The sequence below is a fragment of the Metarhizium brunneum genome, chromosome 6 (assembly GCF_013426205.1).
Source record: "Metarhizium brunneum chromosome 6, complete sequence".
Lineage (NCBI taxonomy): Eukaryota > Fungi > Ascomycota > Sordariomycetes > Hypocreales > Clavicipitaceae > Metarhizium > Metarhizium brunneum.
This window is the reverse complement of record NC_089427.1, coordinates 3,809,696-3,825,216: the sequence shown is the minus strand read 5'-3', so window position 1 is coordinate 3,825,216 and position 15,521 is coordinate 3,809,696. Positions and strand designations below refer to the sequence as shown.

General features: G+C 46.9%; 3 protein-coding genes across 3 annotated transcripts; 2 read left to right on the top strand and 1 right to left on the bottom strand.

Moving 5' to 3' along the window:
- Window positions 1–1,384: 1,384 nt before the first annotated feature.
- On the top strand, window positions 1,385–8,745 carry patE (Patulin synthase; the record flags this gene model as incomplete). Its single annotated transcript, XM_066131655.1, has 9 exons — window positions 1,385–1,554; window positions 1,613–1,847; window positions 1,898–1,954; window positions 2,008–2,328; window positions 2,387–2,567; window positions 2,633–2,768; window positions 2,820–4,770; window positions 6,809–7,296; window positions 7,356–8,745. 9 exons carry the CDS (start codon window positions 1,385–1,387, stop codon window positions 8,743–8,745), a joined length of 4,929 nt encoding a protein of 1,642 aa, XP_065987543.1.
- Window positions 8,746–11,022: 2,277 nt separating this feature from the next.
- On the bottom strand, window positions 11,023–12,120 carry G6M90_00g104770 (uncharacterized protein; the record flags this gene model as incomplete). The annotated part of the gene is made up of 1 exon (XM_014685982.1): window positions 11,023–12,120. One exon carries the CDS (start codon window positions 12,118–12,120, stop codon window positions 11,023–11,025), a length of 1,098 nt encoding a protein of 365 aa, XP_014541468.1.
- Window positions 12,121–13,368: 1,248 nt separating this feature from the next.
- On the top strand, window positions 13,369–13,930 carry G6M90_00g104760 (uncharacterized protein; the record flags this gene model as incomplete). The annotated part of the gene is made up of 2 exons (XM_014685981.1): window positions 13,369–13,402; window positions 13,536–13,930. 2 exons carry the CDS (start codon window positions 13,369–13,371, stop codon window positions 13,928–13,930), a joined length of 429 nt encoding a protein of 142 aa, XP_014541467.1.
- Window positions 13,931–15,521: the final 1,591 nt, after the last annotated feature.

Sequence of the window (15,521 nt, the reverse complement as noted above, 5' to 3'; positions counted from 1 at the left end):
ACCATGCCGGTCGACAGCCGGCTACGGTTCGCCAGCCGCGTGTGATATGCCACATTATGTCGTGGCGACGCTTTACAGGGTGAGTGGAGTCCAATAAAACAACATTGAACATTCAAGTCTGGTGTCACAGGATATGTAAGGTGTGCTGGGCGTCCATAAAAGTGCCTCTCACCAACTCCATTTTTGTACGACCAGAAGGAACTTGCTACCCCTCCCTTTGTTGAAGCCGGAAGTCAAATTTGTGTGGCTAAAAGCTCAAAGAGAGTTCATACACTGCAAAAACGTAACTCAGCGCTCGATTCATGCTCTGAAGAGGTGACAACGATGTCGTTTACCAAACTTGCTGACCTGATGCGACTTGGAGCAGCTCGTACGAGCACAACACGTTCGTCCGAGAGACAGGATGACCTTGGCGCATTAGAATGCATGTGTTATTGGGCACAAAAGTCCCACGCAGCTGACAGCTCACGGTGCATTGCCGCCCGGTATTCCTTTCTTGTTACGAGTTGATTTATTAATACTTTTGCCGTGTTACGTGACAGGTTCTAAATGATTGTACAAGTCTGTCGCTCTGCCTCCCGCATGTATTGCTGCCACATCTTGTGCTACCTTCGAAACACGGAAACCAATTCACCTGTGCTGCTTTGAAAAGGGATGTTTCAGTTAACAAATAACTAGTTATTTATACTTCCGTACTACCCCGCTGTACTTACCACTTTCTGTTGGGGTGTATGTTACCCTCCAATAATCGAAGCATCACCTTGCCCTTGAAGCCCATAGCGTCTATGTACGTACTGGTAAGTTTGTGGAACATCAGGTTGACATCCCAATACCGTTGGTCCGTTGTACCACGGGGGCTTGGGCCTGATAATAGGCCATTCAACTTCTACAAGTGTGGTCTCACTTGACACAGCTATACACCCTTTCCGCGGACAATGTATTTGGGTGGCAGGAATGGCCTAGACCTACATGTTGGAGTACAACTCAACCGCACCGTCATAGGCCTCTTCGTTTTTCCCGAGCCCCCAGCTCTCTTCCAAGGTAGTATCAGCATGTGGTTGAGAACCCAATTGGCTATCCTCAGCAACCACTTGGAACAAGGCAGGCCCCAAGCCAGTTGGGCCGTAATTATTGGGGATATTGGGCCGTAGACAAAGAGCCGCGGAGAATGATGCCCAGCCTTTGCCTGTCGTGTGATCAAACTCTCCAGTTAATAACTACTTAAGACTCGCCTAATCCCAGAAACGTGATACAATCTCTGAAATTTCTCGGATAAGCCTCAGATTTCTATTCAACGACTCCATCTATTGTCTACCATACTCTTCAGAAGTTCCAGACTATAAAAACACGTATCGTGATCTCTCAGACACTGTGAGTGACCACGATGGTTCGATTCAAAAAGTCACGCAGCTCGGCGTTGAAAGACAAGACATCTTCCGCCACTGCAGTCTCTTCGGCATTGCCATCATCATCACAACAGCCGCAACAGCTGCAACAGCGGCAACAGGCTTTTGGAATCAAGACTCTGCATGAGGATGAAAACAGCACAATAGAGTTAGTGTCCTCGCATGGCCCTTCAGCTGTCTGCCCGCATTGACCAAAAATACTGTAGCATCTTATTTGTGCATGGCCTAAGGGGTCATCGCGAGAACACTTGGAAGGCAAAGGACGCTTCAGAACCGTGGCCTCAAGCCTTACTGCCTGTTGAAATTCCGAACGCACGGATACTCACCTTTGGGTATGACGCCGCCGTAACAGATTTGGGGAGCATGGTTTCGCAAAATACCATTGCAGGCCATTCGGGGAATTTGCTTTCTGCGCTCGCGACCCATAGGAGAAAGAATGCAGTAAGACTCCGAGAACGATGGCATTTATGGATATAAACTCACCGATACAGACTGACCGTCCCATAATATTTGTCTGCCATAGCTTAGGTGGTCTTGTCTGCCAAGATGTAAGTAATTATTGGCCTTTGTGGCGTCAGTGTATAGTGTTCTGATAAGAAAGGCCCTGTCTTATGCAAGTCAAAGCGACGAGCCGCATCTCAAGCAAGTTTTTCATTGCACTTGCGGGATGATATTTCTTGGCACTCCGCACCATGGTTCTGCTCTCGCACACTGGGCAAAAGCCTTAGCAGAGGCTTTTAAAATTTTGCATCAAACAAACTCCGATATTCTGGCTGTCCTAAAGAAAGATTCTGAAGTTCTAGCGCGTGTCCAGAGCAGTTTCCATATCTTGATGCGATCGCGAAAATACCCATCAAAGCAAGGCCCAAAGATCAACATTACCTGCTTCTACGAGGAGCTGGCTGTGCTTGGCGTTGGTCAGGTGAGTTGATCATTGATACCGTTGATACCAGTAAACTCAAACTCATTTTTTATATCAGGTCGTTCCAAAGGACTCCGCAATCATCCCTGGGTACATATCTATCGAAATTCGTGGCAATCATATGGACATGACGAAATTTGGAGATTCAAATGACGCTGGATTTGTAGCCGTCGCTGGGGAGCTGTCTCGATGGTGCGAGGAAGTCTCTCTCTCCAATGCCGCTGGCACCAGTGTAACATGTATGTGGCCCCGTTTGACAACGAATGCTAGTGCAAGAGTCTGAACATTGTATGTCTCTTTTTAGCGTCGCGGGAAGGGTGCAATATGATACCTTTTGATAGAGACCCAAAGTTTGTCGGTCGAGAAGATGTCATAAAGGAGATTGACCGACGGTTCGAGCATCAGAGACATGTTGCCCTATGTGGCTTGGGCGGAGTAGGGTACGTTTCGCAATAGATAGTTTGGCAAGACGCATCGCTCATAAAGTATAGGAAATCCCAAATTGCCATCGAATACGCTTATCGCTTCCAGCAAAAACACCCTGATGCACACGTCTTCTGGGTTTATAGCAGTTCTGGTTCTAGAATGTACCAAGGATATTTACAAATTGCAGAGAAACTGAATCTGCCAGTACAAATCGGCCAAGAGGTTAATGTTCTTCGACTAGTATGTGAAGCACTCAGCAACAGCACATGCGGCCAGTGGCTCTTAGTATTGGACAACTTGGATGACATGAAAGTGTTGGAAAGTACGGCAGAAAGCCCGTTTCAGGTAGAAGAAGCTACGAAATCGCCGCTGAAGGCTTACCTACCACGCAGTTCGAAGGGTTTGACGTTAACCACCACAAAGAATTGCTTGGTCGGCAACTGGATGACAGACAATGAGATAACCAGGATTGAGCCACTGGACGAGTCCGACGCTGTATTGTTATTTCGATCATATTTAGCCTCTGGTTATATGTCGGACTTCAATGACTACCTTGAGCTAAACTGCCTTAAGCTGGTCAAGGCTTTGGAATATATGCCTCTTGCAATTACGCAGGCTGCCGCATACATACGGAATAACGAGGTATCACTTGACGAATATCTTGAGATACTTCACAAAAGTGACGAGGAACTGAGCAGTCTCATGGATGAGGAGGAGAAAGACAGTAGGAGGGACTTTCAAAGCAATTGTTCAATCTTCCGAACATGGAAAATTTCTTTCGATATGATTCGCCGATCTTGGCCTCGCGCGGCAGATATATTATGCCTTATGGCTGTTTTGGACAGGCAGGGAGTACCGGAAAGACTTCTAAAGTGCCAGAAAGAGCTCGATGCTGAATTTAAGAGATCTCTCGGGAGACTAAAGGCCTTTTCGTTGATCTCCGCAACAAAACTTGACGGTGACCTTGGCATGCACCGACTGGTTCAGCTCGCTGTACGCGAGTGGATCACGCGCGATAAAGAGATATACAAATACCAGGAAGAGGCCCTGGAGGTTATGGCGCGTGAATTCCCTCCTATAACATATGAGAACTGGACTTGGTGTCAGGCATTGCTTCCACATGTATTGGTGGTGATCCGGTATAAAACTTCTGATGAGATGATTATACCTCGCGCACGCCTTCTCCAAAATTTGGGCATATACGGGGTGGAGGAAAGGATGTGTGGTCTTGCATTTGCGACACTATCAGGGGCTCTAGCGCTGTGGTCAAAGTGTGTGGAACTTGATAAGAATGCTGACGCACTAGTATGCCGTTTCTATATCGCAGTAACATTATTTGCGCAGGGCAAGTATACGGAAGCCGAAGAACTGCACCGAAAAGTCTTGAAGTACCGTATAGAGTCGCTGGGACAAGATCACGATGACACGTTGAAAAGTATGTATCATATTGCAATAGAATCGATGGTCCGAAGAAAATTCAAGGAAGCGAGGGATATGTGTCAGCAACTACTCGAAAAACAGAAAAAGATTCTAGGCCTTGAGCATCAAGATACTAGGCGAACTATAAACCTTCTTGGGGGAGCTCTTGTGGCGCTAGGAAGATGTGACGAGGCCATACAGATGTATGAACAAACATTACAGTATTGCAAGGACAATATTGGGCCTGAGAGCAAAGAGACACTCGCCGTAATGATTAGGCTTGGAGTTCTTCTCGTCGGCAGTCCAAGGCATGAGGAAGGTACGCAGATGTTGAAACAAGTAATTGAGGTACGAAACAAAGTGCTTGGGCCTCAGCATCCTTGGACACTTTCTGCCATGGGTCACCTCTCAACTAGCTATGCCAGCCTCGGAAAGCACGATGAAGCCAAAGAGCTGCGCGAGAAAGTGGTTGCGCCACTTCTGGAATGGTCTGGGCCTGAAAACAAATCGAAATTAGCGCAGAAGACCGACCTTGCCGCCGAGACCCTTTTCATTCTGGACAACATCGGGCAAGCTTTAGAGAATCACAGGGAATTTGTAAGGCACCACAAGGAGGGATTGACTGTGAGGTCACAAGAGCTCCCAATGCAACTAATAACGGATATTATGAGAATAATAGAAAGTAAACAAACTTGGATTAAACTTCGAAGAGTAGAAAATGGAAAATAGGATATTAATATATGGTTTCTGATATAAAAGTACTTTAATAATTATATAAACTAGTAAGTAATATGATAATAAAGGTATATTATACTATTAAATTATAATATATCGCGAAAAAAATATAAAATACTGGTATTAAAACACGTTAAATATACTAGCTAAGAGAATTATTTATTACCACGTGAATTATATATATATTATTATTTGCCTTAAAAAGCAAATAATATATAACCTAGTAAATTATATATATATAAATATAATAAAATAGAATAAGTTCTAGTAATTATATTAATATCCTAACAAACAAACTCTTTTTACAAGTAAGCGAGGTTAACTAGAAAGGAAATATAAGCGCTCATAATGAACTAAATATACAAGCTACGCAGTAATAGCTAAAGTGATACTATTTGTAATAGGAATCACATAGAGTTCGCCCCAGCTTTTAATAAGATCTGGTACCAGACATGCAAGGGTTTTTTCGAGTCGTGTGTCTGGTACTGTTCAAGACTCATTTCTCGGGACCTTGGAGAGAGACAAAAGATACGAAAGAGAGAGTCAAGAAGGCACAATAATAAGCGGGAAATCTGCAAGAAGCTACTATCGGAATTTTCTTCATCCATGGCTCGACAGCCAAGCCCAATTACCGGTGTGGCTTCATTCTTCCACGCCGCTTTTTCGTGGTCTGACCTCCTCCGCCACGCCCACCAAATGTGGAACACACATGTGCAGTCTGTGAGTACAGTTAAATCCGCTACGGGGTTCGGGAGGTGCTCTTGGACAATACAGGTGCCAAGTAAGCATCTGGCTTGTAGTTGTACGATAAGAATGTGGAGGTGGAGTTATAGTTCATGAGTTGGATGCATGGATAATACCAGTTCTCACTGCTAAATAGACGGTTTATCACTACAAACAATAATTATCACCCAGGTCATTGGAGGAATCGCTAGCACTGTAGCTACCGTCATAAACGCAGTATTCTATGGACAACGTTTTGTGTTGTGGTTCATAGCAATCTCCCAAGTATAGCTTGTATGAGGACCATGTACATTGGAAGCATCCGCACATAAATGCCGATAGAGCTAGCTATTCGCGACCGCTTCCACCGCTCCAGAGGTACCAATAACCTGAAAACTGCGAGAATCTCATCCTGGTACCCGCAGTTATTGCTACGTCTCCTACGCGCTACCTGCTCGCCTAACCCAGAGTTGCTCCATCTAGGCTGGGGTTTGGCAGGGGAAACCCTGTCATCTTGCTAGCTTCTCGCACAATCGGAGGAGAGAGAAGGAGAAAACACAGAAAAAGCCCGGCGCGCGCGGTGATGAATCATCACCTTGCCTAGTGTGTTTAACGCATCGCGATGCGTGCACTTTGTGTTTTTCTCGCGGTACATTACGGTCCTGTAGCCTGGTATGGCTCAATTACAGTGTTATATAACTTCCAGATGTCATAATAATAACAGTAGTCGATTGATATTTTGATACACTTGACTCCATAGAACACAGACTGAGCGCCATCTACAGGCTAAACCATCTGTCAATAGTGCCCCAAATTTTCCGACACCTCTAAATAATAGCTTAATCCCACCGTAAGGTCCGTGTGACGCCGCTTATGGCCAAGAAATGTCCGAGTTTAATTTAAACCGTATGATCTGCGGGTCTAGGCGTAGTCAAAGCGCAGTGTTGATGTTTAATTGGCCGTCTTCAAACCACGCAAGACGCGCTCAACACTCATGCTACACTAAGGTACATAAATATACTACATCATAAGAGCATGTAGACGCTTTGCTATCCAGTTCCCAGGTGAATGTGACTCTTCCAAGCTGTCCGGTTGTGCAGCTTCGCTCAGCGCCATGCACTTGACAAGCCTTTACCTGTATTGTTGCCTCTCGCTCTGCTTGACATGTCAAGCTCAGTTCAATCGTTTCCTTCCACGGCAATTTTCTCCCTATGTTAGTGCAATCGCCTCCTTGATTGGCGGCAATGGATTCCTCGAGGCATCCTTCGGCGCCGTACAAGGCCTTCTCGGCCGCGACCAAGAGTTCGACTTCGTGGTCGTAGGAGGCGGCACGGCCGGCAACGCCATGGGCTACCGCCTAGCAGAAGCGGGCTTCAAAACGGCCATTATCGAAGCCGGAACCTTTTTCGAGTTGTCCAAGCCCGGTTTTGCCACCATCCCCGGCCTCGATGTCCTCTTTGTCGGTTCCGACAGTTTCGAGGCCTTGTCCCCGGCGGACTGGAAGTTTCAGTCGACGCCGCAGCAAGGCGCGAATAACCGCAAGTTTCATATCGCTCAAGGAAAATGCGTCGGCGGCTCATCCGCTTGGAACTTTATGATTCACCACAGAGGCCCCAAGGGCATGTATGATCAATGGGCCGAGGCCGTCGGAGACGATAGCTACAAGTAGGCCAATGCTCATTGTACAACCTCGTTGCTGGAAAATTATTGACATGTAACTCTAGGCTCAGTAGCTTCGAGAAATTTTACAAGAAATTCGCGACATTCACCCCTGGGAGCACCTCGAAACGCCCAGCCGACACCTTGTCTCCGTCTGGCGGAGCTGACTTTGCTGCTGCTGGTCAAGGCGGTCCCGTTCAAGTCAGCTACACAAACTTTGTCTCAGACTGGTCGAAGTGGCTGCAAAAGGGCCTGCAAGCTGTCGGGCTCAAGAGGACGGATGGGTTTGATCGCGGTGATTTGTTGGGCTATCACTACACCGAAACGACCATTCGACAGTCCGACGCAACCCGTAGTTCGTCTGCTGAATACATCTATGCTGCGAATAAGAAGAAAATGAGTAATCTCAAAGTATTCACTAACACTCAGGGATCTAAAATCGAATTCGACAGCAGCAAGAAAGCAACTGGTGTCAAGGTGCTCTCCGCAGTTGGATCCGAGTATACCATCAAGGCGAAGCGAGAAGTTATCGTTAGCTCTGGCGCCTACAAATCACCACAACTCCTCATGCTCTCAGGAATAGGGCCCGAGGACACACTCAGCAAACATGGAATCCCAGTCGTTGCGTCGTCGCCCGGAGTCGGCCAGAACATGTGGGACCATATCTTCTTCGGACCGTCGCGCGCCGTCAAGTTCAAGACTATCAATTCCATCTTGCAAAACCCAATCGACTTGGCAAGCGCAGTTGGCAAGTATCTCATCGGGCACGAGGGGATTCTCAGTTCAAACGGCATCGAGATGGTCGGGTGGGAGAAACTGCCGGCGCAGCTCAGGGGCAGCTTCTCCGAGGACACCAAGCAGCAACTCGGCTGGTTCTCAGACGACTGGCCAGAGGTGGAGTTTCTCGGGGGCAACGGGCATATAGGGACATTCGGGTCGCTCCTCAAACAGCCGTTTGACGGGAAGCAATACGCTACGCTTCTGGGCGCCCTCGTCGCGCCGCTGTCCAGGGGCAACGTGACCATCTCGTCCACCTCTGTCCGCGACCAGCCCGTCATCAACCCCAACTGGTTGACTGCAAAGGCCGACCAAGAAGTTGCGGTAGCTTTGTTGAAGCGCCTGCGAGAAGTGTGGGCAACCCCTGAGCTGCAGTCCATCTCGAATGGCCCCGAGTACTATCCAGGCGAGAAGGTCAAGACCGACGAGGAGATTTTAAACACCGTGCGAGACTCGCTGATGACGGTGTGGCACCCGGCCTGTACGTGTAAGATGGGCAAGAAGGAAGATCCTATGGCTGTGGTTGACAACTTGGCGCGAGTACATGGCGTTCAGGGTCTGCGCGTTGTGGATGCGAGTGCTTTTCCTATCTTGCCGCCAGGACACCCGATGGCGACGATTTATGCGTTGGCGGAAAAGATTGCCGACGATGTTATCCGCACTGCCAAGCAGGGGTAGGTGTGGTGAGACGGTGGTGGCGTAAATTGCCGCGAATATTCTTATTCTAGCAACGTGGAACGCTTCCGCGATTTTGTCCAAAGTTGTAATAGAGATTTATGTGTCATACTTCACCTGATATAAAAATTTTAGCATATCTAGACTTTAGCGCGGATAGATTTAGAGTTTTATATAACTACAATTTACTATTTCTAGACATAAGATTTGCTCCATTGAGGACATGAACGATTGTCGCGTCAATGCTAAATGATCATTTATCTCAAACGAGGAGATCAATGAGGCACCCGGATTTTCATGATGCTCATTCAATTCAGCCTATGATATATTCAATGTTATTACTGACAAAACAATGTAAAACACCCATGTATATCAGGAAACTAAATATACCCACATGTGGACAATCTATGATGTTGTTTGTGTTTGAGTTGCTTCGACGTTTCGTTGCGTAAGCCAACGGTTGACGCAAAGGCTAGAATAGCACAAGCTACTAGATTACTGGCTCCCGTTCAAAGCTTGTTTCCCATCATCAGGGCATCATTATAAAAGCTCCGACCGACCGTCCAGCCCAGACCATTTCGGTTTCCCGTCATCAATATCGACACAGCGCTGTGAGTAAAAGATGTGACACCTGAAGTTGGTCAGCAGGGTAGAGTGTCCGGACGTTATTCTACTCACTGTACTTTAAAAATTTCCTTCTGCTCCGCGCTTAATGAAAGTAATGGTGGAAATACGAGGGCCATGTTCCTTCCTTCATCCATTATATGCGATCCACACCACTTGCAACTAACTTTGCAAGGCAACTCGTGATGACTTTCTTTTGTCGCCGAATTATAAAACTTCAAGTGTTCTGCTCCCGTTTCAAAGGCCACATCCGACTTTTCAAAAATGGCAGCCCATTGGAATGGCGCGCCTGATTGACGACGTTGGATTAGTTCAGTGAAACAGTGATGGACCAGCGGCAGCCTTACCATGGATGACTTGACAGCCTACACAATGACAAAATTTGGACGCCAATGGCTTGTCAGTGCTTATCCAATACAACACTTTCCGGCAATGACAGGAGCCTTGAATCTCCCGCCGAAATTGGCTTCGAGTATCTGGTGGTTGATACGGCGGCTTCAGTGCCCAGCTCTCCGAAGACATGGCAAGTCGCTGATTCGGTCGCCTGCTTCCTGAATAAAAACATGCGATGTGGATGATGGAAGCACATCGGATTTAACTTCGATTCGGTTTAAATTCAAGTCAGCATGTTGGGTCTGGAAGTGGTCCCACGCCAACTGTCCATAATTACGTGACGCTTGCGTCATGTCCCTACCGGGTAAAATAGAAGAGCGACTCAGAATCACCACACGGCAGGTTATGGCGTCATATCCGAACCGGCATATTACCGCATCTCAGTGTCATTATTGATATCCGAGTTCCATCGGCCTCCTTGGGCAAACAATATCTCGCTTATATTCGGCAGACGTGCCGCCTAGTCTCGCGTCCAGAAGGTTGCATGGAGAGTATTCAGGAACCCCAGCTGGCTGTAAATTATTCTAGAGACGAAATTATCCAGGGATGTGAGATCGAAGATAAGCTCCAAGCGGCGCACGACATAGCTAGGCCGGGGGTGGGTGAGAGTGATTATAAGATGCTAGGGAAATTACGGCAGTGGGGTCTTATTGTCTATCAGAAACGGCTGTTTCTTTCTGATAAATATGATATGGGTCTTGTTCCGAAGACCGCGAAAGAGGGTGACTTGATATGTTTACTAAATGGGTCGAAAGCCCCTTGTGTTGGCGTTGGTGGGGAGAGATGTCGGATTATCTCGCAGTGCTATTTAGACGGCAAGATGAATTTCAGTGGATCACCTGAGCGCAGGAAATGTTTGGAAGAAGGCGTTCAGGAATTTGTGCTGGTGTGATGAAGATAATTAATAGGCCAGGGTTTAGGTTATCAGAGAGACCGCAGGGTCCGCCAAGGGATAAGAGGAAGATTAAGGCAGTTTACAAAACTACATATGTATTCATAATAGGAATTACAGGTAAAGTAGCAGGCAAAATACACAACTAGTATAAGCGCTTATGATATTTTTTCTATTTTGTGTTAATTTTACATGTCAAGGAAAAGTGCCGTCCGATATAAGCGGTAGAATTACTTGGAAAATCAAAGTAAACCGGTTTAATATTCGCTACTAGCTTGTTCTGTCATCTTTGACCATATCCGTCTAAATTTCAGTCCCCTTTCCCAACCTACACCAGTAAAAATTCCCACGACAACTAATCGACGCGTGGCTCACGATTTACGTGGCCAGAGGAGCTTGCCGTCCTTTTGCACGCATTTGCCGCCCTCGGGATCCCAGGCAACACTGCTACAAACTCTACATACAGCCCATCCCATATCGAGCTCTGCTTCCGTCTGTCCACCTCCACAGGGAAATGAGCTAGTTGAGTTGGAGCACTGCCCTGATGGCGTCGGGGTCCTCTCTGTTATAGGTGTAAGAGATGGCCATATAAGCGCCCCCTTGATATCCCTGCATTTCCCGCCCTCCGGGTCCCAGAAGGTCCCGCAGCTTCCGCAGACGGCACGTCCTGTATCAAGCTGTACCTCCGTCTGCGCGCCTCCACACGGGATAGGGCCAGTCGAGTCGAAGCACTGCCGCGACGGCTCCGGTTGTGTTTCTGGCTCTGGCGGTGTTTTTGGGGTATCTTCAAGCTCTGTCCCCCAGGGACAGTTGATTATGATCAGTTCCTTCCGATACTCTGGGTTGGCATGAATGTCATGCCGCCGTGCGGCAATGCAATTGCTATACTTCCCAGGATCAAGCGGATAGGCGATGTTTTTGGGCCCAAAGGTTTCCCTCTGCCAGCGAGTAATAGCGTCTATAACCTCTTGGATTTTGTCACTCGCACCGGGGATAGCGCTAAAGAGTCGCTGGAGTCCTATCCCGACTGCGATGCCTCCTGCGATCCCCCCGAATATATTCGTCAGTGTGCTTCCAACCGCAGGAATCCCGCCTCCAGTGGGAACCTTGTTTCCGGTTGGCAGTTTGCCCAAGCCCGGCCCGCATAAGTCACGCTTCCGGCAGTTTGGCGACGGGTTCTTCGGCCGCACCACGCCAGGCTTCTTTCTTGGCCCCTTGAGCGTGTCCTCCCTCCAGTCCGAACTACCAGGCTTGGGCTTAAAGAGCTCTGGTAGGCCCCCTATCATATTCTTAATTGGCGGCTTAGGACTCTTATTAGGCTTGCCTTGCAGTGATCCGGGGCCGCCCCAATTAGGAATGCCGGCGATTGCTTGATCAAGAAGTTGTTTCCCTGGAGGCGTCTCCTTGTAAGGAGGACCCTGCGCGCATGTTAGTCCGATAAGGGCGATATAGGTAATAGCAACTTTCATATTGTGTATAGTGAATAGTATTCGAGTATCTCAAAGGCGTTATTAGGAAATTTGAAACTCGTAGATGCAAAATTTCAGCAGAGGTAAGCGGCCGCATTTGTAGTTTTTTTTTTTTGCCTGGTCTAGACTGGGAACATCTTCACGTTGAGGCGCAACCTAGACGAAGGCAGCGGCTCCCATATTACGACTCCATGACTAGAGAGTCTGCATAAATATGCTGGTGAAAGTTTTTAGCATAGACTATGCGCCGCGATAGTGAATGCGAGGAGCAGGGATATCTTGGGCAGGCGGTTCACCACTCTCTAATATCACGGTGTAACATACTATTGTAATCCAAAGAGTCTTGCATAAACTTCCAGTGGTCATGCTCATTGAAAGTCATGCGTTGCAAAGACTAACTGAGACAGCATAGCCGCCCTCGTGGAACTCGGGCGACTGCCGATCATTCAGAGACTTCAAATTCATGTATAGCAAACCTTAAATGTACTACTTGATAACTAGAAAGGGAAACCCTCGGTACTTACCACAATGCATATGCTGGTAAAAGAATCCGCACAGTCCCTTTCTTAGGCAATAATGACTCGCTTGCCGCGACTCTGAGTCGAGACTTAACACTGGCTGTGTTTCAAGCTAGAGCTGCACTATACCGAGGTAGCCTAGCTCACACGATAGCTGAGCCTTATTCGCTGAACACTGAGCCAATTATTATGCCGGGGTTTATACGAACCTCAACTGCGACTCAATAGCACATATGCGCCGTGTATCGCTATGCTATCAACTCACATCTAAAAGATTTATTAACCAGTCACACTAGGGACGTCGATGGCTTAGACTCTTGTCTTCTACGCTAAGCCGAAGCCCCAAGTCGTGGCACGCATTGCAAAATGTACCCGCTTGCATTCTTGGCATGAATACAATTCCATGTTTACTTGCCATGTTACGCATTATAATTTATGCAAGATACCTGTTTGTTACTTTTTGCATAAAGCCTAAGATAATAAAAGTGAAGGACTTATAATATAAAGTTTAAGATATGACAGCGTCGCCTTAAAGCTATACCTTCTTTCTTTTTTCGTATATACCACTACAACAGTTTCCTATTATCTGTCAAGTGACGAGTTATCACATCTCTAGTCTTGAATAAATATCCTGCTACTTTTCAACTCTTCGCTTTCAAGTCCTGCACTTGTATTTTCTTTCTTCTTTTATAGAACCATATTAAAGAAGGCCTAAAAACAGTCTCTTAACATGGTTCGAATCACTAGTATTGCACTCGTGGCTTGTACGTATATAGTTTTCCTTTTCATCTCCCACCAGTCCCCTTACACGTGCTCTCCAAGAGGCCACCGCACCGTTACATTACCAGACTATAATCCAACAAAGTTTGCTAATACGAAAGCCCCGTCTCTTCCTAGTTGCTACCTCTGCTTTGGCGGTGCCTGCTCAACCTGGGTTCGATGCCACTCCCGAGGTTGGCCGAGAGCATGGCCTCTTTCTACGTCAAGAGCCTCCTCTTGCTGAACGTCCAGTTGTAGAGCCAAACCCTGAAGAGGTAAAGACTGCCAATGCAGAACTAGCCGTTCTGTTGCAAAATATGTTAGATGTTATGGGAAGCATCAACGAGGACATAAAACAGGGCAAAGTACAACTTGAAACCAAGACAAAGCTTACGCCTGAAGAACACAAGGCTGCCCTCGAAATTATACAGGAGGGAATTTTTAAATCCGCCCAAACCTTGGTGGAAATAGGCAAACCGCTAATCGAAGGCAAAGGCGAAGACAAAGCCGAGCCTGAACCCGAAGCCAAGTAAAGGAGCACGCTGTCAGGTGGAAGGGCGATATTTAGAGGCTGTTAGTTAGGATAATTGCTTTTTCTAAAATCTTATTTGCTGTTGGGCTTATATATAGGGCAAACCTCTCCTTCACGCGTGCACGTGATCCAGATCTGTGAGAAAAGTAATCGCTATCACGTGTATTTAAGGCCTTGAATTAGCTTTCATCGCTGAGGCAAGTTAAGTCACATTCTATGAGGAGCCAGATATTATCCAAGAGTTAGGCTGGAATTACACTATCATGTATCGTGATCCACGTCAATGTGCCTGTCAATGTACCCACAAGTGATAATATCTCGAGGTTTAAGAAGCTTGGGATACGTAGTAGCTGTCGTAACTGGAAAGCTGCCTTCTGCAAATAGTGCGCGTTGCCGTTGGACAAGAGTTTGGGGAGTTGCAATCAGGTTCGCCCTGACAACAACAGTAACTGCGGCAATATAATATCGTTGAAAGGCTACTATTATGCAATGTTTACTTTCCTGTGGCTGAATGAAATGACTTGGGGCTGAAGCTCGCCGTGCACTATGCAGATGGATGCTCTCAATGGGCGCATTGGACTTTATAGTCCAGGTGCAAACTGCATACCTTAATCTTAAGTAAATTACCTTCTGGCTACGATACACGATTCTCATCCCGAATATCTGGCATTAGATTCTTTGGCGTCTACATGTCAACTATAGTTCAAGTGGTTAACGGTGGAGACGAAGTGACAAGTTCAGCCTGGCAACTAACTAACTTGCGAGTGAGGCTTTCCGCCACACAGTGCAGTTGTATTCGGGGCGCCCACGTTCTATTACATAATTAAATATTACATCCAGGGTCTAGTATTACAATCAAACCAGCTTAGAAAAGACATCTCGCACGGCTATCCTTGATGAATTACAAGCTACCACTAGCGTGAAGGGCCTGTGGTCAGCTTAAATCCATATCAACGTCGATATAAACCAACACTTTCCGTCGCTAATCCATTTGATCGTCTAGATCTCTGTTTATTTTTTATTTTTGGGGCTGGATCGTGCTGTCAGCTAATGTCTTCCAAGGTATCACTAGTGGACGTCGCGGTGCCATTCTCTCTGGTGCACCTTAGGACCGTATTGCCAAGTGGCCTCCAGTTAACAATTGACATTGCACAACAACTATCTACCTCCGCTATTATCCACGTACAGCATGCGCCCTGGTGCCATCATTGCTCCTCGGGAGCTATGCAAGTCCGTGGCTGAGGAACTTTGTCAAATTTCTTGTCTGGTATTTTCGTAGAATATACGCCGTAGGCTATCAACAGCCTCCTCATCACTTCTTGATCATATCCTTGCCGAATAAGATCCTTTTGTGTTACTGAACCGTTCACTCTCGACCGATCTGTTGTTCCCTTTCGCTTTTGACAGCACCTCGGTACAGCTAGTATCTTCTTCCCTATATATTCTGCCGGATCAACCGTAAAGGGTAAATATGTGTTCGCGTATTTCCCCCCATCCTCGTCTATCTCACAAATATTGATTTGCAAAACTTCTGGAAAGTAATCATCGGCAGGAACAAGGTGGTCAAATGTAACGCCGTAATAGTCAATTTC